At 44.5% G+C, this 27,548-nt stretch overlaps 1 protein-coding gene and 1 long non-coding RNA gene across 2 annotated transcripts in view; both read right to left on the bottom strand.

Moving 5' to 3' along the window:
- LOC134822976 (uncharacterized) overlaps positions 1–4,322 on the bottom strand; it is a 36,904-nt gene extending 32,582 nt beyond the window's left edge. The window contains exon 1 of the long non-coding RNA XR_010161244.1: positions 4,100–4,322. This is a non-coding gene — a long non-coding RNA (uncharacterized LOC134822976). The remainder of the gene's footprint in view (positions 1–4,099) is intronic.
- A 363-nt stretch (positions 4,323–4,685) lies between these two features.
- LOC134823148 (uncharacterized) lies at positions 4,686–26,880 on the bottom strand. Its single transcript, XM_063834496.1, has 7 exons — positions 25,976–26,880; positions 21,172–21,392; positions 20,436–20,531; positions 20,059–20,137; positions 19,598–19,731; positions 7,367–7,480; positions 4,686–5,964 (listed from the first exon to the last, which is right to left on the bottom strand). Exons 1-7 carry the CDS (start codon positions 26,709–26,711, stop codon positions 5,833–5,835), a joined length of 1,512 nt encoding a protein of 503 aa, XP_063690566.1. The 5' UTR covers positions 26,712–26,880; the 3' UTR covers positions 4,686–5,832.
- Positions 26,881–27,548: the final 668 nt, after the last annotated feature.

Below are 27,548 nucleotides of genomic sequence, written 5' to 3'. Positions count from 1 at the left end.
TGATTATCATACAAGAGGGATGTGTCACAACATCAGTTAAACGTTACAAAACACACCTGCAAAACAACAAACTCGGCCACCAAATCATTCTCAACAACAACAAAAAGAGCTAAAATAAACCCAGACAAACCAAACATTTACAGCAGGCTAAAGTGTTCCTTTCAGTTTTACATGACATAAAGTAAATCCCGTCTCTCTCTCTCTCTCTCTCTACTCACAGCCTCTATAAAGAGAGAAGAGAAGAGAGAGAGAGAGAGAAGAGAAGCTGCCCTTCTCTCCTCTAATACTACTAACTCCCCTAGCGTTAAATTAAATCGTCTATCTGGTCACACTAACACCCCTGGGTTCTCCTAGTCTATATCTGAGTATAGGATAGACCAACTCTCCAGTTACTTGTCTCAATGTTAATATACAACAGCGGCTATAACAGGGAGGCTATAACAAGGATCACTTGTAATTTAGTTGTTTGTGTGTACGTGACTGTTTGTTTGTGTGTACGGTACTGTTTGTTAGGAGCCGCGTGTTTTTGTTGTATAGGGGGTGGAGCTGCCGGAGGGTTTGTGTTTTATCCTGATATCTCGGAGGGAATTATTTTTGTTGCCGGGTTTTTTTTGTTGCCAAGAACTTGTCAGAAAAATATCTGTAAATTATCAGATTGGCTGGTTACTGGTCTCTGTTACGATTTACAGTGTCTGTGATCTTCGGCATATATTATATCCTCTCTCTTGCGCTATATATTTATATATTTTAGCTGCTGCAGGTGAAAATTGGTTGGTTTTAAGAGCCTCTTTTAAGCATAATATAACATTGTAAATGTTTCCAAAGTGTGATTGTTACCAGAGATGTTACCATTTGACAAGTCTACAGATTGTGACTTGTAGACGAAGCGCACTGTTACACTGTGTTAGTTCTAAGAGTGTGAGCCCCAGTCAACCATTGTCTTTCAATTTTCGGATTTTAATTTTTATACTCGGGCATGACCACCAGGGGGTGAATCAGGGGTTCCCTTTGTGGGAATCAAGGGCCGAAAATTGGTTAAAGAGCTGACAAATTAATAATTACGATTCTTCATTCGACAGGAATTACCGGTAAATGCTAATATGTTAAGTGTTCCAAAGAAGCACATAAGGATTCTAGACTGCACTAAATTTTTCAAGCCCTTCATCTCTGAAAGGTCTCTTGACTTTGGGAATCTTTTTGAGGTGCCAACCTATTGTCAGTTGACTGTGAGAACCTCACCTTTCTAAAAGTTGTATTCTTTTTTCTAAAAAAGCTACCAGAAAGCCCGACCAAAAGTCAGCTTATATTATATTATTCTTTTTTGCACTAAAGGAAAAGCTGCCAGAAAACCTGCAAGGCTGTAATATCCCAATCGGCTCTGACGGTAATTATTTTAACAGGCTAAATGGGGTAGTGTTGATACGGCAGCAACACATATATTTACAATTTAACCTGTTAAAACTGCTCAGATACTGACAGCACAGGATAACACTGACATAGGACCTGTTAACTTCCACCTATTGTAGTCAGTTTAAACTCCCACAATCCGTTTGTGTTCCCCCTATTGTGGCGGGTTTAAACTACCCTTCATACCCGGTACTCTATCTCCTGGACTCCACCAGGTTGCAGGGAACTACTCAGAGGTTGGAGCCGCTCCTACTGGGTTCCGATACCTGGCGCTTTAAAACTCTCCAACAAAGGATTGCAGCTCAATTCGTGCCGCTGAGAGGAGATGGCGCCCCTCCGGGGGCACTGAGGAGATAGTTTAACGGTGGAACCCCAGAATGTGCGATCTCGGAGTTGCATGGGAACTCTGGATCCGGGGTTGCTGGTGGGGATCTGGTGGGGAGAGTTTTGGAGAGTGTTCTTACAGTTATTTAAATATTCAAATTGTCTGCTGTAACTGTTATATTGTTGTGTGACTGAAGTTGACAGGGAATAAAGCAGTGATCCAATGTTTGGAACCAGGTCGTGCTGTGCACACATACCGGGTGGTGATATGGAGTGGTGGTCGGACAAACACCCTCAAACTGGCAGAAGTTTTCCCGGGAATCTAGCATTTCCAGGCAGGTCGATCTCTTGACATCTAGATAAGCCGTGTCAAACTGCACTAAGGACGGTCCTCCAACCACCAGCCAAAACCTGGCACACGTGACCGGACTCCGGTCAATGGCAGTTCCTCTCACTCACGTGGGCAGGAGAGCCACTCACAGGCCAGCACGCTCGCTGAGCGGCCCAATCACGGACAAGAAATCAGGTAGCTTGTTGTCAACACCCAGCAAAAATGCAGATAAAGATCATCGAGAGGAAGGATCGGAGGATGGATCAGGTGAGAGCGTGCTGCGCTCTGGTTGGCTCCCTCTCATTTTAAAGCGCTGTGATTGGTCCAACCAAACCGTGCGACGAGGGAGGAAGAAATATCGGCTATATCGTTGAAAGGAGAGGAGTTTTTCAGCGGGGAGGACAGAGGAACCTTATTAATACCTAACTGAGGAGGAAAATATTTAGCACTTTTTGCTAGGCAGTCCGGCTTCTTCCCGTAAATCAGGATTACAGACCTGACGAGGTAGAGTACGTTACATCTAGTGCAGCAGCAAGTACCAAACCCTCTAAAGGGAGAGTTCAAGCCGACAACACTCCCGCCCAGAGCTGCTGTTGTAGTCAGCCGGGTTTCTGATAATAATACTACATAGTTAGTCCGGCTCGGGTGTCTTGCCCCATGGTCCTTAATTTACTGCTGGTAACAATTACTCCTTTACAATTACAAACCCATACTTAGGCCTTGTATTTAACATCGGCGTATCTCAGGGGATTTGAAGGTCGCTACATATGTATAGGGGGTCTGCCTTGATTTAGTGGTTTGTACGATTTCAATTCTCACACGATGCTAACCCCGTACCGGTACGGAACATGGGAAACTGTTGTTCTTCCGGCGTTAGGACTGCATTTTTTCGAGCGTGCTTAATAGTATATAATAGATCTGACCGATAGTAATTCAACAGGAAATTCCCCTCCTGAAATCAGCTTTAACGCAAAAAAACCTTACGAAGGTGGCAAAATTAGGTGTCCTTCGAGTGAAAGCATTGTGTATCTAGGGTTTCAGCCGGTGGGATGCTAGTACAGTTTTAGGGTTTACAAAATTTGAGGTTAACTCTTCTTCCGGTATACCACCACACATTATAATTCCAGTTTAACTTAGAGATACACTGTGTCGATTATAAAGAGGTTCAGGTCATTCATTAGTGTTGTGAGCCCTAGGCTAGGAGTACAATTACTTGTTTTTGAAATGAATTCCAAACTAACTTTATTTTTAGAGATGACAGGAAAACAGGAGCATGTTACCGATTTGGGGGACTTGCAGTACTCAGATAATTGCGAGGCACGTTTTCACATGATGGTCCAATTAGGACACCAAATCCGATTTGGGTTTCACAGGCCAACGAATACTCAAAAACCCGGATCACATATTTGACAAATTTCTTATCAGCCCTAATATTAATAGGTGATTAAATGCAATCAAATCCCAAAACATTTGCTATCGTCTAGTTCTTAGGTCGAAAGAGACAAGGTTTAAATTGGTTGTGAATGGTCAACAAATTGAAGGCACCACATTGGCTGATTCGGGGTCAGCTGATCTAAATACTGGTTCCCTACTGGCTGAACGGAGGACAGACACGGAGCTTAGAGGGACTTGGTGTCAAGACTACCAACCGAGCTGCGATAAAATCACGGAGGACCGACCAAAAGAGTGCCCATAGAAGGGGGAATGCGCTAATTTTTACCGAGGATCGTCTAGATTTGGGACTGTGCGGCTATTTGTCCTAGGACAATCGCTTATTGGATTACCGAGATGAATATCCACCTAATATGCTGTGTTAAAAGCAGCTCTCCTTATCTTGACCCCAGATTAGCACTTCAATTGATCGGCTTAGTAACTTTCTGGCACGCGACTTCACCGGTCAAACCCCATACCTTTCACCGCACCACCACCAACAATTTAACAATAAATTTCTAAAATTATGCACATGTATTATGTAACATTGGGGGAGCTAGTGAGTGGGGGGAGGCGACAACCCCCTGATTAGAATAGGACACGAACCTTGTCCCGTCTACTTCAGGTCAGACAGAGAGAGATTGCCCTGTCAGTGTGGTCGGTAACACTCCGCCACTTGTACCCCCTATCAAGTGGGCTCTGGAGAGAGAGGGACAATGTTCCTCCTGGAGAATGAGAGGTAATTCTCCTCCAGCTGCTCGAGCTCTCCTGCATGTTATTCCGTCATTATCACTTTCCAGCACAGAGCAGCAGACATGTACTCCTACCTATAACAATGATTTTTAGTGTACCTATTACAGTGTTGTGGGCTGGTAAAAGTGTGCTGCTGCACAGTGTGCCGCCTGTATATTTCAATAGAGCTGCAGTGAATTATTCGAATAATGTGCCAACAACAGCAGTGGTTGGATTTTTAACACATTCTAAGAATCTCTTGCCTAAATAACTGTAAAATTCAAGCGATATAATTGACATGTCATATCATGTTAAAAGTGAGGAATTTTCTTTATAAGATTTTAAATATTTAACAAGCGTTTTACAGGCCTCATGACACAAGACATTTCGAGTTCATTATTTGCGGAGAACGTTTATTAGGCCAAGTTATAATAACTCAAAATGATACAAGTGGATTTTTATTTGAATTAATATATTGTTCATTACTACAACTTATAAAACTGCTACGTCTTAGTTACAGTCAATCAAATAATATGAATATAACAAGCTCAAATTCTGGGAATGTATCTAAAATAATGATAATCGTGATAATATTAATAATAATATAACAATATATAAGTTAAGGTGTTCTAATTCATAAAGTTATTAAAATCATCGATTCAATATGTTAGAACTGTTAGGGTTAAAGTTGTTCGGTTCTAAATTCTAATAAAGTTAATCTCTTAGGCAAATATAATATTAGGAGCGAGAATTTACCCTAGATAAATCGGTCATCATTTTGATAATGACTAAAAAGCATGGAGATTTTAATGCAGATTTAATCTCTTCATTTCTGCAGATTTGGCCTTGGAAACGTAGGGTCACAATTCTCAGAAAACTAGACCTATTTCTACTATTTCTAAAAACAAATGAGCGTTAAAACTTTCGGATAAAATTTTTGGTACGTGAAATTCATAAAATTCAATTTAAATACTCAACAAACTAACTAATTAGAACATCCACATTCCATAGAATACAGAATTTCTTGATTTTAAATAAGAACTATAAGAAGGAATTAAATTAAGCTTCACTAGATCTGGTAATATATTTTAGGAGAGAGCCTCTAATACATCCAAATTTTAAAGAAATAAATTTCGAAAAGATAATCTTGCTTTCGTTCGGGGTTATTATAATGAAATAGCCCAGAAAGTGTATCTCAAAACAAAAGTAATATATCAACTTAAACGGATTAATTCTTAAAGATTGAATTCGCATATTTACACAGTAAGTACTTGAGTTGCTAGCTTAAATATAATTTATAACGTGAAAGTTATAAAAGTAAACCAAATATATATTATTGCCTTGCAACGTTAAATTCATCTGATGAAAGAAGTCGAGTCATCCCTTAAAAATTTCAAATGTCTCATCATTATATTATTATTCGAGCTATTTCCTCTACTACAACATATTATCATCTTTATGGTAGGAGTCCATTTTGTTCTAGAATAATCGGCTCGAGTATCGCATCTTTCACCTAAACTTGAACTCTCATCTAATCTCAATCTTGTTGAAGTGTTCAGTGGAATGTAGTAAGTTGCACGTGCGACGAGGAGTCGCGCACCTCACCGTTACACTCTCTGGCATCTGCAGTAACGCTCGCACGTGCATTTGCCATCAATGAAGAATGGCCTCCGCAAGCAGTTGCACACGATTTGGTTGTACTCCTCTTTACTGGTGTTAGCGCTGACCCACAGCTGGAGCTGAAACATGAGGTCGGTTAAGAAATATTACAGTCACATGATAGTTTGATAAAGGAGTAAGAAGTAGTTACCTACTGAGTAGTGCTACTTGGGGCACTATTCTGGTTCTCTTAAAACTTCTTTGTCATTGGGAAGCCAGTGAGAGAGGTTAATTTTAAAACCAAGCTTTCATTTTTTAACACACAACCAAATCTTTTAACATCCTCCAGCATTATTATGGATAATCAGAGGTTTCACAAAAATTGCAGAATTGTCAAGCGGTTTTCAGGATTGGGTAGTGGGGAAGCGGCCTGTCAAATGCTGTATCGTTTCAAAATGACTTGCTAATTCCTGGCCGTAGAGGAAGTGACGAAACATGAGACCCTACAATCCCTGTTTTGTTATTTGAATAGCTTCTCACTTCAGAGTTCCAGCAAATCACGGAAGCAGAGTCGCAGTAATGGTGCTCTGATTAGTGGATGCTGGCAGCTGCAGCTCTGTAGAGAGCAGCGCCCGCGTCCTGCCAAATCTGTAGGATCACATATAATTTGAGGAGTGCTCAGTGCCAGGGGTGGAGAGGGAGCGGGCGCATGACCTGCTCCATCCCTTGCTTTATAGATCTAATTGGTTAACAAGGTCCGACTGAAGGCTGCTGCCAAGCAAGCTGAAGGGCCGGACACTACAATAACCCCGTGTAATAGAGCAAGCCGCTTGTTTACAAATAGTGAGTCCTAAACATCCTCTGAGCCTCCCAATTACACGGTCACCTGACCACCCTCCTCTGGTCTGATAAGTGGAGTACTGGAGTGCTGGGGGAGTAATGAACAGTCAGCAGCCCGTCACGTGATACCATTTATCTCCGTCTCGGGAGCTTTACAGTACAATGCAAGCATACAATGTATTGTCATCACGGCCAAGCTAAACGGTCCATTCGGCAGCTTAAATACTGCTCACTGGCCTCCATAACGGTCCGGGAAGAAGCTTTTGTCAAAGAAAACCTCTCCTTTATGCCGAGAGGCAGGGGACCTTGTCGGACTAAGCTTGTTAATGATAATTAATGGGGTAACGAGAGAAGAAGGAGGAGAAGTGACCTGTGAGGTTGGCTGCCGACCCATTCTACTTGAAGTCCGTGGACCATTACATAATGTGCGCATGTACATTAACCAGGGTCAGACAATGATTTCATTATGAGTTGAAGCACGCTCTTAACCGATAAGTAGGTAAATGAGCTAAAAGAAAACGGTACACGTATATTGATTATTGATCTATAATTGATCTGCACAACGGCGAAGCCATGAGTTTTAAGGGATCTAGCAGAAATAAAGGCGGATATTAGGTCAAAAAGGAAAAGAAAATAAGGGGAAAGGAGCCAATTGAGACGTGGTTAACGAGGAAAAAAGGGTAAAAGAAACATTAGAGTTACCTGTCTGTCGCCTTTGAAGGTAGTGTTGAGGAGGTTCATGTCGAACTGATCCGGATTGTAGGCAGTATTTTCAGATAACGTCGTGTGCTCCAACATTTCTTGGTGTCTGGGATGCTGAAAAAAGGGGATGTTATCATCAATGGTGCCCGGTAACATGTAAGAACCAATCACTCCTGTATCAAATGATAAGGGGTTCTGATATCAGATAATGAGTTTCTAGATCCAGGGAGAGCTGAAGAGGGTATTTCTATTTTCAGCCAAGAAGTCCCCTTACACTTTATGAAGATGCATGTGTTACACGATTAGTTGATGTCATTCTAGACCCCATGACCACTTATACTCCATCATGATGATCAAATGATAAGCTGTGGAGCCGTGAATTTTGGTTAAATGGCGGGAAAGTGGCCCATGAATGGAGTGATGGAATGATTTAGTACGGGAGATAATATTTTGGATAATGGGTGTTCTTAAAGTGCGAAGTTTTTGAACCGTTCGTCAAGTTCGTATGGGGGAGGTGTGATATTTCCTCATTAATCATTACCGTGATACAATGCCAAATTTGCCAAATTTCATCATCGGTCGGCAAAATATTTGACCATTATTAAATATCCGGCTAAGTCAACGATTTATACTTGACATAATATCGATAATTTTTCGCGGGAAATTATAACAAGTGTCTTAACTGTCGGCACACAAAAATCTTGCCCAAATTTAAGTTTTAAATTCCGCTGCTCTGGGTGGTGGGAATCCTCAAAATATCCTCACAGACAGCAGCTCTCACTACGAGCGTGCATTTCACATGCTCTACCCAGCACTTCCCAACGTGTTTCCCTTCACGTTGGATCACGTGGGCAATACCTGGCAACAGCAGAATCGCGACCCTGCAGGGGCTTGTTTTAAACAGCTGTGAAGACGAAGTTAAAACAGGTGACAATTTTCCGAGCGTGTTCCTCTAGTGTTAGAGTCAGGGGTGCTGCCTGGATGTCGTCCACAGAGAGTTGTTGTTATTGTTAAAACTAGCTCTACCCACCAGGATAACAATGACACTTGCAGTTCTATCTCTATATCCCTGCACCACTGTCAGGGCAGTAACACTTCCACTTTTCAACCTACATTTCTATATCTGATAACTGTTGAGAACCTGGTACTACAGGCCCTGAAGCGACGGACTCCAAACCAAAACCCAAACTAAAAACCCAAAGATACCTTCACAAGATCATGTTTTACGGGCATCTCCAACAAGTCCTCATGCCAGCTAGTGATAGTGCTCATTTAAAAGGGCTCCAACTTATCATCAGACACTTATCGCCCTCTAACTGCCCTCACTTCACCCTTCTCTCACCGACACAAGCCCGAGTTATCCTGCCAGCTCTATTTTCCATGTATCTCCACGACACTAAGCTAGGGCAGTGTCAACGAAAAACTGTCAACAACCTCCCTAAATCGACACATTGAATAAGTTTTAATTATATAATATTATATATAAATATATATATACTTATATTCTCTCTCCCCGCGAGAGAATTACCAAGCTGCCCTTTCTGTGGAGGATGAAGCTTGCTCTATAATAAAACCCGGACACCCGGACACCCGGACACCCGGGAAGACGGACAGGTTTTATATAAATAAGCTCAGCTGCTGCTGTATGTGATTGATATGTATCCCGTACTGCCTCTCTACAGCCGGCAGAGTACCGGCTCTCAGAGCTTGTACATGCAGGACGACCTGGCGCTGACCGTATCAAGTATTGATTGGCAGCTATCATCAGCTAAGCTACAAGCCCGGCCACAACCTCCCACTGGATCCTTACTCTCGATCATATGATAGAGTATAAGCCAGCTCCCCCAGTGCCAGGAATAGCACCCACGTGATCACCCGAGCAGGTCAGTTGACAGAGAGCTTGTCATGGGCAGTAACGATGAAAGGCAAAAAACTAGGGTGTTACTTTCGCCAGTGTTACTGTCAACATCCGACCGGATATGAGGACGGAGGTTTAGTTTTTGGATTAAGAGATTGTAGACCAGAACGGTGGGGGGAGTTTAAGCTGTGAACAGAAGTGTAGGAGGGTATGGACAACATCCTCAACAGAAGTGTAGGAGGGTATGGACAACATCCTCGCCCGTGCTTGGTACGATGATCTTTGGATGTTTTTCAAAAATTCGCTTTCTCTGAGAGCGGGTAAGCAGCTCCGAGAATAAAATCATAGAATTTTAGATTGTTAAGCACTGAGAGAGACGCACTGGACATATGTATTCGCATTTTAATCCGAGTCTTAATTATAAATGAAAGGGCTTAATTTAGCTGTAAGTTCGGGATTAATTTAAAAACTCATTTTCACTTGAGGTGTGAAAACCTCCTAAAAAGAAGCTACAGCTGGTGGGGAACACATGTATAAAACACCGTGATTCGAGCTGAAATTTGCCTGTTTGATACCAGCGTCACGTGGCTTGGAGGTCGCCATGCCAACGAGGACTCCACACGTGACCAGCGTGTCACATGACAGCAAGCTATGTTGAAAGGAGGCAGTGAGGGGATGTGCTGGCGTTGCAGCGTAAAACGTGAGGGTGGTCGTGGCATCTGGCGGAGGTGTGCGGGCTAGAGGACTCACCCTCCAGCCACTGGAGAGAGAGGGGGAGAGAGAGAGGGGGAGGGAGGGAGACTCATCCCACCATTCCCCAACCCATCGGGACAGGCCAGACAGGAACTGTTAAAAACACACAGCCGTATAACTGGATAGAAGAATGTGCTCCTACCACTCTGCAACTCCACAAAGGAGACCCAGATACGATACAGTTTACTGTCGACCCCTCATTTCACACTCCCTGATCCTATCCTTCATCACCTCCTAGCACCGTTATCACAGCTTTTATCAACATTCACTAGATCACGCTCTAAAAAACAAGATCAAAATATTTTATCGACTCGTTCTTAGTCTCGACTGGTTTTGACCGGGGTTGATCAAGTTCGGGGTTCGGCCAAGATTCTACAGAACTTTACGTGACTTTTTTGGAGTTAAAATAGCAGTGATATCACCAAAAATAGAAGGAGCTCAATATCGTCTCTGATATCGTGACTCCCATTACAAAAACCACTTCTACTATCCAAATAACTAGTCATATCCATCCCCTGTCAATGATTATCACTTATCATAAATGAACCAGGATGATGATTATTCACTGTAGGCAATCCAGTCAATATAATTCGCAAAAGGAGCAATTTAATGGCTGCAAAAATGTTGGTTCGGTCATCAAATGGGAACCGTGAATTTCCGGTCCTGTCATTTCCTTCCCCACTTTCTCCCCTACCAAATAGAGCCAACTCATTCACCCAATTCTATATCCGTCATCTCCCGAGCTCCATTCTCAATGAAGCTGACAACTGGTTCCTGCACATGACTACCCTGACAGAAAGTCTATACATTGATCTATGAAGGTTGAACCCCGACCGGAGATCAGGGAAAACGTCCTCTTCGCCGCCGAGCGAAGTCTTTCAATATCAAAAGGTCAGCGCACACACTCATCCTTCTTCTGGCATTCTAAAAGGAATGCCGAAATTTTGATTAAAACCCTAAAAACTTTCCCGTCAATTAATAACGCTTGATGAGTGTCATGAACTCTCCCGAAAAACGAGAATCTGGCTTGATTAAGTCAGGCAGATTTGTGGATAAATTCAGTCTGATAATATGTGGATTCGTTCTGAAAGCTAAGTAGAGGAAGTCAGGAGGAATAGCGGATCTAGCCGGGTATATGTCCAGATTAAGTCGGGTACATATTCGGATTAAGTCGGGTACACATTCGGATTAAGCCTGATAGTCGTGGAACAATATCTACTCTGGGCTCGGAGACTCGTGGTACAATATCTACTCTGGGCTCGGAGACTCGTGGTACAATATCTACTCTGGGCTCGGAGACTCGTGGTACAATATCTACTCTGGGCTCGGAGACTCGTGGTACAATATCTACTCTGGGCTCGGAGACTCGTGGTACAATATCTACTCTGGGCTCGGAGACTCGTGGTACAATATCTACTCTGGGCTCGGAGACTCGTGGTACAATATCTACTCTGGGCTCGGAGACTCGTGGTACAATATCTACTCTGAGTTTAGGGGAAGCTTGGTAGCACAATAGGGTTATTATATCCCATACATTGTCAGAACTCTGAACAAGCCGTATGGGTGCTCAGTAACCCGGATTACTGAATCAATTAACTCAAGTAATCAGCTCTAATGCGCGGCCCCATACAGATTGGCAATACAAACCAGAAAGTGCACATCTCAGTCGGACTGAGAAGAGAGAGAAAGAGAGAGAGAGCTTCAAGAACCGTACATTAAACTAAAAGAGAGGGAGGAGGAAAGCAAAATAGCAGAATATTCTACAGCACACACAGGTTCTTGAGTAAAGAAACTTGTTAAGTGTGATAGAAAATAATTGGCAGGTTTTAAGGGGGGGGGTGTCATGTCCGTCTATGTCCGCCTATGTCCTGTCCTTTTTGGATTCTATGAGACAACGGACGTGTTTTTTGGGACATTGGCGGACACGGACGGACATTGGCGGACTCGGACGGACATTGGCGGACTCGGACGGACATTGGCGGACTCGGACGGACATTGGCGGACCCGGACGGACATTGGCGGACTTGGATGGACATTGGTGGACATTAGCGGACATTGGTGGACATTAGCGGACAAAGATTTTGAGGACTGAAGAGTACTGAAGAGTACTGAGGAGGATGGCTGCGAAGGATGGCTGAGGAGGAGGACTGAGGAGGAGGACTGAGGAGGACTGAGAAGGAGGAGGACTGAGGAGGATGGCTGAGGAGGATGGCTGAGGAGGATGACTGAGAGGGAGGAGGAGGAAGAGGAGGAAGAGGACTGAGGAGGAGGAGGAGAAGGACTGAGGAGGAGAAGGAGGACCCAGGAGGAGGAGGACCCAGGAGGAGGAGGACCCAGGAGGAGGACCCAGGAAAAGGCCCCAGGAGGAGGAGGAGGACTGGGGAGGAGGAGAACTGTTGAGGACTGATGAGGATGACTGAGGACGAGGAGGAAGAGTAGGAGGAGGACTGAGGAGGGGAGGAGAAGGACTGAGGAGGAGAAGGAGGACCCAGGAGGAGGAGGACCCAGGAGGAGGAGGACCCAGGAGGAGGACCCAGGAAAAGGCCCCAGGAGGAGGAGGAGGACTGGGGAGGAGGAGAACTGTTGAGGACTGATGAGGATGACTGAGGACGAGGAGGAAGAGTAGGAGGAGGACTGAGGAGGGGAGGAGGAAGAGGACTGGGGAGGATCAGGAAGACCCAGGAGGACCCAGGAGGAGGAGGAGGAGGAGGACCGAGGAGGAGGAGGAGGACTGAGGAGGATGGCTGAGGAGGATGACTGAGAGGGAGGAGGAGGAGGAAGAGGAGGAAGAGGACTGAGGAGGAGGAGGAGAAGGACTGAGGAGGAGAAGGAGGACCCAGGAGGAGGAGGACCCAGGAGGAGGAGGACCCAGGAGGAGGACCCAGGAAAAGGCCCCAGGAGGAGGAGGAGGACTGGGGAGGAGGAGAACTGTTGAGGACTGATGAGGATGACTGAGGACGAGGAGGAAGAGTAGGAGGAGGACTGAGGAGGGGAGGAGGAAGAGGACTGGGGAGGATCAGGAAGACCCAGGAGGACCCAGGAGGAGGAGGAGGACCCAGGAGGAGGAGGAGGACTGAGGAGGATGGCTGAGGAGGATGACTGAGAGGGAGGAGGAGGAGGAAGAGGAGGAAGAGGACTGAGGAGGAGGAGGAGGAGAAGGACTGAAGAGGAGAAGGAGGACCCAGGAGGAGGAGGACCCAGGAGGAGGACCCAGGAAAAGGCCCCAGGAGGAGGAGGAGGACCCAGGAGGAGGAGGAGGACTGAGGAGGATGGCTGAGGAGGATGACTGAGAGGGAGGAGGAGGAGGAAGAGGAGGAAGAGGACTGAGGAGGAGGAGGAGGAGGAGAAGGACTGAGGAGGAGAAGGAGGACCCAGGAGGAGGAGGACCCAGGAGGAGGAGGACCCAGGAGGAGGACCCAGGAAAAGGCCCCAGGAGGAGGAGGAGGACTGGGGAGGAGGAGAACTGTTGAGGACTGATCTGAGGATGACTGAGGACGAGGAGGAAGAGTAGGAGGAGGACTGAGGAGGGGAGGAGAAGGAGGACCCAGGAGGAGGAGGACCCAGGAGGAGGACCCAGGAAAAGGCCCCAGGAGGAGGAGGAGGACTGGGGAGGAGGAGAACTGTTGAGGACTGATGAGGATGACTGAGGACGAGGAGGAAGAGTAGGAGGAGGACTGAGGAGGGGAGGAGGAAGAGGACTGGGGAGGATCAGGAAGACCCAGGAGGACCCAGGAGGAGGAGGAGGACCCAGGAGGAGGAGGAGGACTGAGGAGGAGGACTGACGATGACTGAGAAGGAGGAGGACTGAGGAGTACTGAGGAGGATGGCTGAGGAGGATGGCTGGGGAGGATGGCTGAGGAGGATGACTGAGGAGGATGACTGAGAGGGAGGAGGAGGAGGACTCAGGAGGAGGACTCAGAAGGAAGAGGAGGAGGACTCAGGAGGAGGACTTAGGAGAAATGAGAAGGAGGATTGATTGAAATAAATTTTCGTGCACATACAGAATGAATGGTTAATAATTTAATATATATTATGTAGACCAAGGTCTGTGCACGGGATGCTTCCTGGAAGAATCCAGTTCTTTTAGCGGGGCACCCTACCTAAAGCCAAATTGAGATATAATAATCATATTCATAAGAAATAATCAGAAATCGAATACCAATCAAATAATATGATATATAGGAGTAGTAACCATATTTACTATGCAAAATGCCCCAACCACATAGTGTAAATTTATATAGAATTCAAATTCCATATCATCATTAAACCTCAATACTGAGGAGAACTGAGGAGGAGGAGGAGGAGGAGGACTGAATAGGAGGAGGAGAAGGAGGGGGACTGGGAGAGGACCCAGGAGGAGGAGGACTGATGAGAAGGATGAGGAGGAGGACCCAGGAGGAGGAGGACTGAGGACCGAGGAGTAAGAGGAGGAGGATGAAGAGGAGGAGGAGGACCCAGGAGGAGGAGGACTGAGGAGGAGGACTGAGGAGGACTGAGGAGGATGGCTGAGGAGAATGACTGAGAGGGAAGAGGAGGAGGAGGAGGAGGAGGACTGAGGAGGACTGAGAAGGAGGAGGAGGAGGACTGAATAGGAGGAGGAGGAGGGGGACTGGGGGAGGACTGAGGATGAGGAGGAGGACTGAGGAGGACTGAGGACTGAGGAGGAAGAGGAGGAGGATGAAGAGGAGGAGGACCCAGGAGGAGGACTGGGGAGGAGGAGGACTGTTGAGGACTGATGAGGAGGACTGAGGACGAGGAGGAGGAGTAGGAGGAGGACTGAGGAGGGGAGGAGGAAGAGGACTGAGGAAGATCAGGAAGACCCAGGGGGAGGAGGAGGAAGAGTAGGAGGAGGAAGCATCTAAATGTTATTTCCATTTTTTCCCGTTTTTGTCCATTTTTGTCCGTTTTTGTCCGCTCTATTTTTTGTCCGTTTTGAAAATATAGGGTACCGAACGGACAAAAAACATGATCCCCCTATAACAGCAAAAATTGAACATTTTATTTAGCAATTTAGGTGTCCATTAATGTCCGCCTATGTCCGCCTATGTCCGTCTATGTCCGCCTATGTCCGCCTATGTCCGCCTATGTCCGCCTATGTCCGCCTATGTCCTGTCCTTTTTTGATTCTATGAGACAAGCGGACATAGACGGACGTGACACCCCCCCCTTTTAAACAGAGTCTGGCTACCTGCTAGTCCGGGATTAGTGCCTACAACGAGGGATGGAGGTATCATTCTCCCTCTCGGTCCGGAGAGAGTGAAGACCTCTAACACGTTAACTTATAATTCAGTGGTACGTACCCCCCGGATATAACATTATGTACTGCTAGCTCCCACCTTTGCCGTTGTGTGTGCTTCTGTTCTTGCTTTATCTTATGCCTTCCCGCAGTTTTAGAACAAGCCTGCCTTGTGATTCCTTGTCCCTATGCCACACCTTGTGTAACCTCACTGGCTTTGTTTTACGGGTTTATCTTGCCTCACGCTACCTCCCTTATGTTGCGCAACTTGGGCCTCGCCTCTTTTTTAGTTGGACCGTTTTAACCGGTGTCCTCATGACAACCGGGGACGTTTTCTCCTAAAACGCACCTCTAGTTAGGGACTATTCGTCTTAATTACTCACTTAAGTTCGGATCTACTATGGAGTGTGGAACATCACAACTGCAACATTACAGAAGCAATTTTAGTAGACGGATTATATTCTCGTTTTCTCCTATATTCTCATTTGTTCGGTATATATTCCATCACCTCCCCGAAGAAAAGCCCCAGTAAAAGGTGGGTTATTATTTCAATAAGTTCCTCCTCCTCCTCAATGGGAGCCACAGCCGATCTAATTTGACACAATGTGTTCCGCAGGTACGCAGGTCAAACAACTAATACGGTTTTGAAGAAAAGCTCGCTAAAATGACAAATGCAGCTCCACCATTGGCTGGTCCCATTCACGTGACCAACCTCGTCAGCCCACGTGTTTCGCGCGTTCGTTGCCCTATTGGAGGAGTCCGATAGTTAGAGAACCATATGCAGTTTAGAGTGAAGTAGACAAGACTTAGAGCGGATGATATTGTTTGTAATTCTTGGTTAATTCGGCCGAGTAGCCTCGGTGCGAGATGGAGGTGCCCGAAAAGGGCCGGACGGTTAGAGTGCCACCTCGTGCACTAACTACACCATTTTAACACAAGATTGCAACTTGGTTTAGCCCGATTTGGGGACAAGTTACCAGGACATGTGGAACTGGAACCAAGACAATATCTCCACCACCAACCACTAACTCACCACCACGCACAATCCTCTTCAGGCCTACTGCACCACAAAATAGAGGGGAACAGCACCTCTTTGAGTGCAACATTTAGGGGGATTATTGGGCAATCACCCTGATCTACTCTGCCAGACAAATGCCATTTTATTGGCACTGGATTAAGGAGAATTAAGGGAGTTACAATCCCGCTTATAACTTATATTATCCACTAGAAACCTTTACAAGGCTAACTACCACGGGACACAGTTCAAAAGAAAGGGCCGAGTTTTAGAGAGACACAAAACAGTGAAACCAGAGGTGAGGCGACTGTTAGAGGACAATCCGTCATCAGGTGGGATAATCGGGAGGTGTCTCAAAGAGGATTTGAAAAGAAAGCAGAGAGAAGTAACAGTTCCGCTGGGTCTCTCATTTCAGAAGCAGACACTGGCAATAACCTATGTAATTATTGTTCTTTTTATACTCAGAGTGAAATGTGTATTTTATCTCTATGATCAGGGATCTCCTCTCGTTTTATTATCAATCCTGGATGCTGTCTAGGAGGGTAATATTCCGAACATATTGTTTCAGGTATTTTGACAGATATAGGATGGAACATAATGTTCGTTTGTCTGGGAATGAAATGAGACGGCTGGTGCTCGAGGAAAAGTGATGTCATAGTCGGTCTAGTACTTGGATACGAGTACTGGGATCATGACAAATAATGGAATAAAGCCTGTAACTTACGTCTTGCCGCGATACCAGCGGTGCCTTTCACAGACATTGCTATGGCGATGAGGTGAATCTTTCACAGACATTGCTATGGCGATGAAGGTGAATTTAAGATTCTAGTTGCGGTTCAAAAAATTCCAACTCTACTTGCAGCTGCGGTCTAACCTGGCCACGATCTACTTAAAACTATGTTATACTTGGTTAATGCCCTAAAATAGGAGGAGTAGTAGTATACTAGTATACGAGTACTTATAATAGGGCTTGGTTAACAAGTGTATCCTGGAAGGGCACACGTCTTGATTACCAGCCCCGGCTAGCACAGCCCCCCTTTCCTGGGTACATGGTGCCAGGACGGAGTGTGAATGTGAGTGTGGTGGTACTGTTGACCAGGGTGGTAACTGATGTGTTGTAACACTGGTATGGATTGAGGGACTTGGAGGGGGACCAACTTTATTTCGGGTTCCTTGAACAACTTCAGTTCAGGTTCCTACTTGTGATTACTGGTGTGAGTGGAGAAATCTCAGCTATTGTACGATGTACATACAAGTTCATACAAGTTTAATCCTGCATGCTATGACAAAAAATATGTGTATTGAAATCAAATATTATTTAATCAGTTACATATAATGACAGTTATATTTTGTTTGATAAGTACTAATAGTAGGGCTGGACGACTAAAACATCACGTTTATCTACACGAACCAGCAACCAACCAGAATCCACAATCCCACCACCGTCCAACCAGATCCAACAATCCCACCAACCGACCAATGAGAAGCCTGGATATCAGACAGGTGATGGTGTCTCGATAATGAGTAATGACGAGAAGCTTGTCGGATGCTTGTTGGTCTGTGGTTAACTCGTGTCTAAAAACAATTCCACTTCATGTAAAAACGTGTGAGTAGCTGGACGCGTGTTGTCAGACAATGGAGAAGCAGAGAAGAGGGTGGATTACACTCGGAACAATAGAGCACAGCAGAGAAGAGGGTGGATTACACTCGGAACAATAGAGCAGCAGGAGAGAAGAGGGTGGATTACACTCGGAACAATGGAGCACAGCAGAGAAGAGGGTGGATTACACTCGGAAGACACAGTGCCGGAACAATACAGGTAGATGCAACTTAGCTGCTTTTAAACAGATTTGAGAGAGAGATTTGAAACAATTTATGTAGCGAGATGAGATGAGTGACACGTGATGATGGGATTAAGTGTGTTCTAACAAGAATGACAACAAACCCTGCAGAGTCTCCCTCATAACCCTTTAATCATCCACCGATAAACTGTCAATTATGTGGCTATTATTTCTCAATTATGTGCCCATTAACGATGCCTGGGTCACAGAGCAACATTAAGTGTTGATCCCGGTAAGTGAGACAGGACAGGACAGGGCAGGAGAGGGTATATTATTGCTACATTTTGGTGGGTCGTCTATAAATGGACCTGACTGTAAGGGAAAGAGTTACAAACAAAATATTCGTACACTAATTAGGGTGTTGACATTTTAATTTGAGGTGTCGAGAGAATTAAAATTGTCAAATTATAGGCCCACTTCAGTGTTTAAGAAAGTTATGTTATCAATCGGCAGCGGCTATGGGAAATTCAGAGTTGAAGGGTTTTAGAGGGAATATTATATGTGCATCTGGTGAGTGGATGTGAAGCTGATAATGATATCCTGGTATGGGGCACCGGTGCACTTTATTACCGTTCCTATATTCTACAACATTTTAAAATATTTCAAATAATTCGATAGCTGTGTGAGTGGCGTGGTGACACTCCTGCTGCAGGTCCATCAAGTAAATATATGTAATGGTGAATTACACACATAAAATGCTAAATCTATTCAATTATAACATCTCATCTTTTGTGTGCTACGCTCTGTTGATTTTATCATACCCTAACAATAGAATTTATAATAAAACTCCTTGCATTCCAATCCAACTCTTTGAGTCACGTGTAGTGAGAGTTGAAATATTGCTTTGTTGTTTTTTCTCGCCTCTCTTTGTCGCTACATTGACCCCTGTTCTCTACACGTGTAGTACCCATCACACACACCATCTCCCTGGTGATCCCAACATGAACAACCAAATCACACACACACTCATTTCCCATTTTCCACATTTGTAATTTGAGATCTAGTGAGGGAGATGCGAGTGAGAGTGGACTCCTACCACAGTACGACTCCTTCTCCTTCTGGTGAGAGACACTAGCTGAGATACGTGTAAATATCAACCAGTTTTCACACTCATACTACAGTGTGTCACATCATAACCTGTCTGACACGCATTGAAAACTTTTCAAATTTTTATTCCGATTCCCACTGAGAGGTGAGTGAGATGTGTTCCGGTAATAATAACATTGTTTGTGTCTCCATGGATGATTGGTCATGGTAAAGTGAGCTGGCCTAATAGAATGAGGGTGTCTTACAAGTGACGGTAAAAGCATGGCAGTATGTGAGAAAGTTCACCGTCAAATTAACTTTACTTTTAATCATGAAAAGGTCACGACATTTCTGCTGCCATCGATCCTGGTGAGCTATGATGCAAACATCTAAAAATGATGTAAATATCAAATTTAGAGCTTATAAAATAACAAAAATATGTAAATAAGGGGAACTTGGGAACATGTAAAAAATGTAGAGAAAGAGAGAAATAGAGAGCTTACTGTGGGGTCGGCAAGTAGTTTGTGGACTTCTTTGAGAGCTTGTGGAGTGGGGCAAATGGTGAGGGGCAGCAGAGATCGCTCCCCGTCCACACAGCGGGGCATGGGCAGTTTACCGTGTTTATACTTCGTGATACCTGGGCAGTATACAGCGGGATTAGTTGAGGTTTGAGTAGGGTTTGAGTGCGGTTTTAGTTTGAAACCAGCCATAAAAATGCGGTTACTTTTGAAATGGATCTGGCATAATATTAGCATTTTATTAAGTTTATCATCATGTGGGGAAGTAAGCGGCATCAGCTCAATCTGTAATTTAGTTGCTGATAGGGTTTTAGCAACAAGGTCCCGCCAATTAACAGACTTGTAGGTCTTGGATCAGGCCCAAATTAGGTTCGGGTAAAACCCCAAAAGAGGGCACTATGATAGGACAAAGTAAAGTAAAGGGGGGGTTTGAGGAGAAGTCCTACCGTCAACTTGTATGTTGAAAGACCAATCGCCCAGCTTCCAGACGGCCCAATCGTTTGTTGTAGGGAACAGATGGACTACCTGTAGAAGGTTTAACGTTTTAACAGTGTGTCAGGTAAAAAAGTGGTATCAGAATATATCAGAATATCAGACATTATTGCCCGGTGATAGTCTGAGGTCAGAATATTATATCATGTTATATTATCATGGATAGTATGTTCTATAGATCTGGCAGTGTGGCCAACACACAGTGTGCCTGCTACAGCTGACCTGGCATTCTTCACTACAATTTAACAAACTTAATAAAAACATGGTTAATGTTAACATGCAATGTGGTACAAATAACACCTGTATAAAACATTAGTTTAGTATAACAAACCTTCACTTTTCGCTCAAGTAAACAGGGCTTATGTCGAGCCCCACCCACTGTCAGTCCGTCCGAGGTCACGAAATAGGATCCCGGGATAATGGTACCCTGAATTGAAATGTCTGTTTAAAATCATGCCTCCCACGTAATACAGTGTTTGAAATATTACGATGATTACGAATAATCATGTATATCATGCCAACTCTTCTGAGCTTTAATTGAAGACGGTGGTCTCAACATGTCCACAATATTTAGGGCAATAATTATGAGGTAATTGATTTTTACCGCCTTTAGCCGTCATTGAGTACCCAGAAAGGTACGGAAAGTCTAGAAAAACAGGGCCAAAATTCGCCTTATTTCATCATTAATTACGTGAAAGAGTCGTAAAAGTTCCTTTCAATACACCGCTATTAATAGATGGCGTGGTTATACAGAATAGATAGTATCACAACTGGTAATTGTAAAAACTAAAGGAAATAAGTAAGCTACTAATTCTAAAATTGGTATGGTAACTTTTCAGGGCTGGCGATGTTTGTAATTTATTTTAGATGTGGATGTGTCGGCAACATACACAACGATTCACCGTAATCAGCGGGGGTTAATCTGCCAAATTTCAACAACTTTCAAGTTGACATATAACATATAAGGAGAGAAATTATTCAAAATTTCAAAATTCCATAACATGCATCCCCACAAACTTTACTTCCGTGACATTTCCCCAACTTCTCCCACTCTAACCGACTCTCACCTGTCCACTGCGATAGTTGTACTGAGCGATGCTCCATCCGAATGCCTCAGCCAAGGTTCCAGAGAGGTCGAACAGGGTGTGGGCTCCCCCTACCACTAGGGTCCTGAAGCAGGGTGGAGCGATGTTCTCGCAGGTTGCTCTCAACTGCCATTCTCTACACTGTAACTGCTTGTGGAGCTCAGAATTCCGGGCTAGATCCAGTTCTTTTTGCCGGACTTTCGCTGAGGGAGGAAGGGGTGTTTAGATTAAAAGCATTATATCTCAGCTACAGGATTAGAGAAAGTTCTCAAATTAATTGCGGTTCAGTTTGCATTCACACAGCAGCTTGTGTGTCATTATCTTCGTCACACAGGATTAATTTTCTCGTAATTGTCGCAGTGTCCAGTGCACTGCCTGTCTCTACTCGATACAATGGAGATATTATCTCATAAAATCGTCTTTAATTATAATTAGTAGCAGAGAATACGGGGTAGAAAGCCTCAAGATAGAGAGGTTAAGTGCAGGGGTTGGGACCGGATTACGGGATAATATTACACTACACCAATTACACAAGCTTAAGAGCCGGGGGAAGTGAGGGATTTGAGCTGTAATACAGAGAATCACAGGAATTAGAGAAACAAAGTATCAAGAATTAGAAACTGGGAAAGGGGAATTAGAAAGGTACGCCTGATAAGGTTTCAAACCGTACAAAAAAGAGAAAACAAACGCTCTCGGGAAATACCATGTGGTGTGGGTGAAGGATTCCGAGAAATATATATGGTATATTTAGCTACAGTAAGATGAACCTTGATTTAGAGTAAAGAAATTTTCCAATAAAGCTGCCCTCTTGGGGTTTGAACATCCCGAAAAAGATAATAAGACGAGAGGAGGAGTGGCCGGTACAAAACACCTTCATTGTTCGTTTAACAAATCAGGACGAAAGCTCCCAAGCTCGCGGAGAAATTTTTGAAATGAGGTCACAAATCCAAGGAAATCCCTTAACATTAGAGACCGGGTCTCCATGGTGTCTGACTCAGCAGTCCCACATGTCTTCAAGGTGGTCAGGGATTGGCCGGGCTACCTGGCTTAAAAATTAGTCGGTCTGGAGAAAGTAAGTAAAGCCTGTCGACATACAAATGTACGGGCGCTATATAAATATATCATGCTTTACATATTAGAGCTGATCAGTATTCACTGTTAGAGAGAGTACATTTACTAAGATTTCCTGTAACAAGGGTTAGTGGAGGACGAGCAGAATTACTGCCCAAATATCTCAGTGAACAAGTTAGTCAGGACCGGGGCGGTATAACTCACACCACTACGACATCCTCCCCAGGCTCCGGTACCCCCCTTAACTACAGTTATTGACGTCCCACTAATTCCACACGGGTGGATCTCGGAGCAGGTCACTAAATGGGGTTATCGGCCCTGTAAACCCCGGACAGTCATGTCAAACATTTAGTGAAGACTCTACGGACAGCAGCAGCAGCAGCAGCAGCAGCAGCCACAGCGGTATATAAATTTAGACTGAGCAAATACAGCATTTATACCCACTCTAACTTTTCTCCGAGAGTTAGTTAAGTGTGTGTTTTGTTGTTGTTGTAGGGTGGGTTGTGTTGGCTTTGCTCAGGGTATTATTTCCTCACTGGTAAAGTGTTTGTTGTGTGTTTCTGTTTGTGTCGTGTGTGGCCCCCGTTCGGTTTGATTCTACTTTATTTTGTGCTGATAATGATACCTGTTTTCTCCTAAATCTCTCTTGAGGTTAGGACAGACTTTTCTGGCAAGATATCAACTTTCCTAACAGTATGGCTCAAACTGGTTGTGTAGACGATGACTTGCTCAATCAGTGGCTGCCTTATCAATGTTGGAGACCAAAGTGTTAATTGAGATTGATCTACGAACTATTTACTCATATCGGGGCTACTGATCGTAATCTCGTTAGAATGTGTCGAAACCAAGATCCAATCTGACAGGAGTCAAATGACATTCAGGGAGTTATTGGCAAGCTACTCATCCCACAGATTTGAGGAGAATGTTAGAAGTAAAGCTTTGAAGACATCAAAATTCGATGGTTATTTTTTGGATACAGAAAACTCAAAAGCCAAATCTCATTAGTTTCCAGGAGCCCTGCAGTTATTCCGCTCAATTTTCAGAAGCAGAAGTTGTTACCATGGTAGGGCTTCAAACTCCCCCCGCCTAGCAACCCTATCACGATACACTTCAAAACCAAATCGCATTGTTTCCAGACATTGCCCTTAGATTAAAAAAAGACAGTTTATAAACCCACAATTCGACTCTCAATCTCCTGATATAAATATCCTCTCTCTCTCTCTCTCTCTCTAGAACGGTGGATTTCTCTATCTCTCAAACCTCGTGGAGCCACCGAGGGGAGGAGCAACCTAATACTTAAGATGGAGCGTCCAGTCTAATTGGGATCTAACAAGCTCCTCTCTGGCCCGGCCCAACTCCTCACAGATAAAATAATGTGTTTCAAACACATCTAACTTTTCGTGTAAAATCATGACGAGCTGTGTGTGTGTGTGCCCCTGGTTGTAAAACTAGGCCCACTGCCGGTAACACATACCTCCACATTCCTGCTCCCCACCACAGGTTCTAGCTTCCCGGGACTTTCTTATTCTGGGTTCCATCTCTTCCCCGGGTAACTGTTATATCTCTCACCTTTAAGTTTTTTAAACTGAGAGTGTAAACTGAAGACACATGATGATAACCGCCTCCCTACCTACCACAGACCAGGTACAGACATGATCAGGTGATCTTGTGAGACCGTGTTTTGACGGTTACAGTCATTCCCCCACTCCCCCTGTTATTTTGATCTGGGTCAGCAGCCCGGTTCAGCTTTTTAAAACCTTTCCAACAGCAGGACACCCAGGGACGAGCCCTAGATGTTGTGCTTTTTTAACAGTTTTTGAAGGGCAGACATTGAAACGTAATATTATGATACGGTGAAAGAGAGAGAGTGTGTGTAGGGATATAATATTATTCATGGTATCGAGCATCTAGAGAAATGTCACATGTGGGTATACGGCCGCTCGTGTCGCTGCACAGCGAGAGAGAGAGAGAGAGGGAGAATCTTTTTTCAGACAAATTAAAGCTGGTCAAGTTGTAAACGAATTTTATACTTGGCTGCTGTTGCAGTGCATTAACTGCGCTCAGCAGCTCATCCCTCCCAGCAGTGGCCCGTGAACAAACACCCAGCTCTGCTCTAATTTTCGTGATCAATTGATTTTTGCTGGAGATCACATAATTAAGGGGTGGATTAGTTTAGCACAGGACCAGTGGGCCTCCTTGACAAGTGTGCCACTTCATTCTAAACTAATTACCGTCCCCGTGAGGCACTCGCTCTTCAAGAAAAATGGAAAAAACACAATGCGAAAATCATCCCGTCAATTCTCATTTAATGTGTAATAATTCAGGAATTGGATTGACAATGATGGTAGGGCGATGTTCGAAAACGTGAGACCCTAATTAGGAGGGGCAAGCTGTCTGTTGGATTGAGACAAAGCACTGGGCGCTATAACGGGGGCCGACAACGTGGTTTTCTCCCGGTATATCAAAGTTAGCTTTTCGGTCTAAATTATCCGGACCGGCTAGCAGCCAAAATAGCAGTATTATCCAGCGATTCAGATAAGAATACGTGAAATTGGATACGGCAGTGGTAAAAATATGCATTTGAAGAATATAATAACCATTAAATCGGTCGTGAGAGTCTAAAAAATTTGCTCATCTTAGACGAAATAACGAAAAGAAGCCAGCCCGAAACCGATTATCTCAAACGGTCAGATCTTGAGATTTTGTCTAAAACGGGAAATTTCATTCCAGTTTTCTAGTCGAACGTGGCAATATTGCGACTTAGCGTACGGCATATCACGGGGGAATTACAGAGCTGAGGCACGATTTGAGCAGATACACCGCGTTTACTAAGGCCAAAAATTAGAGATATCTGTATATTGAATAATGTGATGGCCCCGACAATATATCATGTGTTCAATTATTGTACATTGACTGCTAGGTAACATGAGCCCCGCAATTAAGGCACACAGAGATTGAAAACAAGTTGGATTCCCCAGGCTAGCGTCTGTTGTAACGACCACACTTCCACACAATCCACACGCTTACATACAACTCCTACTAGCTCCACCACCTATCTCCCTAACACGATCCTAGTTATACAGCTTCACCCCGCTATCAATCCCTACACAGCCAAAACCATTTCCAGTTAATCTTGAAAGTTTGGTGGTCTCCAGATCGACTAAAAGTTGGATTCAAAGTGGGAGCGGGGGTCAGCTGACTGACGAGGCTCTGGCCTGAATCAGGTGAACCCCGTCCACACGCTCCAAGTATAAGTGAAGTAATTCCGTTATTGGGCTTCTATTTTAACAACAGTGACATTGTACATTTTATATATCTTGTACTTCTGGAGGAGAGGGAGATTATGTATAAACGAGAGAGATATCTGGTCTGAGAGCTGCACTATGGGGAGTCAGCGGACGAATTATCAAATTTAATACACGATTTTTTTGGCGACAACGTGGGGAAAAAAGGAACTGCTGAGCAAAGCCGTGGTAATTTATCGACAGTCTATTTTGTGGGAAAATATTCGGATACGTTACTGAAACAAAGGGAGGGCTTGCGGTGAAAATAATAAAAGCCATAAAAATGTGGGCAAAAATATAGAAATGTGGGTAAAAATATAGAAAGTAAAGATAGTGGAATTAAAATACCAAAGTACAGAGGATGTATCGTAAAAATAAATTCATTACACTTGGGAGTCGTGTTAACTCGATAAGAGGAGTTTCTAACTAACCGGCAAGTTGCTGAGCTTCCTCGGGAGAAAGTTTTGGGACCCTCTGAGTAGTGAAGAGAGACAGAGCTGTTTGGCCGCTCACAGCGTTCACTGACCCGCATTTGTGACAGAACTTGCTCCCTGAGTAAAGGGGAATCCCGCAATTCGGGCAACACGTGATCACTTTATCCCCCTGGCCCACAGGAAACTCTCTGTATGTTTTTGGAGGTGTGCGAGTTTTGAAGGGACAGACGTGTCCTTTCCTCGGCTGATGACACTTCAAACAGATCTGAGCAGCCCGCTTGGCGGGAGGTCGAATACTCCCGTTGTCCGGATCGGAGAGCGAAGAAGGGGGGCGTTTCATGGGCGTCAGGTAGTCAGTAACGGACATGGGGCTCGGCTCAGAGATGGAAGTAGGATAGCCGTGGGAGGCTATAGAGCTCTGTTGAAGAGAGGCGGGATAGCTGAGCTGCTGGAGCGAGGAGGACAAATGGACGGTGGAGAGAGGGGATACCATCCCCGGCATGTTCATGTGGTGGTAAGGCGAGGTGCTCTGGTTATACGACATCAGTCCGTAGGTGTTTGGATGGTTGTGGGAGGGCAACATGCTCTGCAGATGAGAAGGATAAGCCCCCTGGAGCTGGAGCTCGGGAGAGGTGTACATTGAGGGATAGTATGTTCCTCCATTGCAAGAGGAGGACGTCTCGAACTTGGGAATGGTCTCGGTTGGTGTAGACTCTATCATAATGCCGTTCATGTTATACTTGACAAGTTAACACTCTATTGCCAACGTTAGGAGCCAACCAACTAAACAATTTGCATAGTTTGCAAGCAAAAATAACAGTGTTGTTAAGTAAAGCAACCCAAAGGCTTCTAAGACAACTGTGCGCTATCCGGTTTCTTTAGGCTGCTGAATTTGAAAGTGTATGAGGACGGTGATTGGTTAATTATTGCGTGACGTAGCACAGCAACGCTAGACTGGTAGCCGAGTACTAGAGAATCACGTTACATGTCACGTGTGCGCGTCTCACGCTCCACGTGATGCGTTAATTGAACGATAATTTGTAACTGTGTGCTGGTGAGCGCGCGCGAGAGCATATTTGCAGGGCCGATCTGCTTATTAGACCGTTTTGCCGGGAACTATAAATCGCTCGACAGGAAACTAATTTGGACGGGGTGATTGCATCACGTGACCAATGATCGAATCAGAAGCCTAACAATTGTTCCATCGATTAGCAGGCCTGAAGAAAAGCAGTGATAGGTACTCCGGACTTTTATCATGGAACTGCATAAAATTATATTGATTTAAATTCGAGTCGGATGCGATCATGTTCAAAATGAGAAGTGGCGACACGTTTTCGATAAGATTCATCGCAAGACCTCACAAATCATCAACAAAATGACCAACAGCAGGCCACATGAAACATCTGCTTAACATTACCAGAACCAGAAAGTGCACAGAAATAAGCAATGATGAGTGGGGTAGGACTACATCGGCACAGTATCAAAAGAAAAAGTGCACGACCTAGCATGCGGTGGGTTTCTACACTTTTACTAAGCCCTGCACTTCAATACACTATTGTTTGCTTCCGCC

Source organism: Bolinopsis microptera, chromosome 11 (genome assembly GCF_026151205.1).
Source record: "Bolinopsis microptera isolate Bmic1 chromosome 11, MBARI_Bmic_1.0, whole genome shotgun sequence".
Taxonomy (NCBI): domain Eukaryota; kingdom Metazoa; phylum Ctenophora; class Tentaculata; order Lobata; family Bolinopsidae; genus Bolinopsis; species Bolinopsis microptera.
This window is presented reverse-complemented; position numbering and strand designations above follow the sequence as displayed.

What these genes read in the sequence shown, in the direction of transcription:
- LOC134823148 (XM_063834496.1), bottom strand. Translation starts at nt 26,711, where the DNA reads ATGAACGGCATTATGATAGAGTCTACACCAACCGAGACCATTCCCAAG. An exon ending in TTTCAACATACAAGTTGACG is followed by an intron (nt 19,732 to 20,058) that starts GTAGGACTTCTC and finishes TATACTGCCCAG; the next exon opens with GTATCACGAAGTATAAACAC. An exon ending in AACTACTTGCCGACCCCACA is followed by an intron (nt 7,481 to 19,597) that starts GTAAGCTCTCTA and finishes CCCTTTTTTCAG; the next exon opens with CATCCCAGACACCAAGAAAT.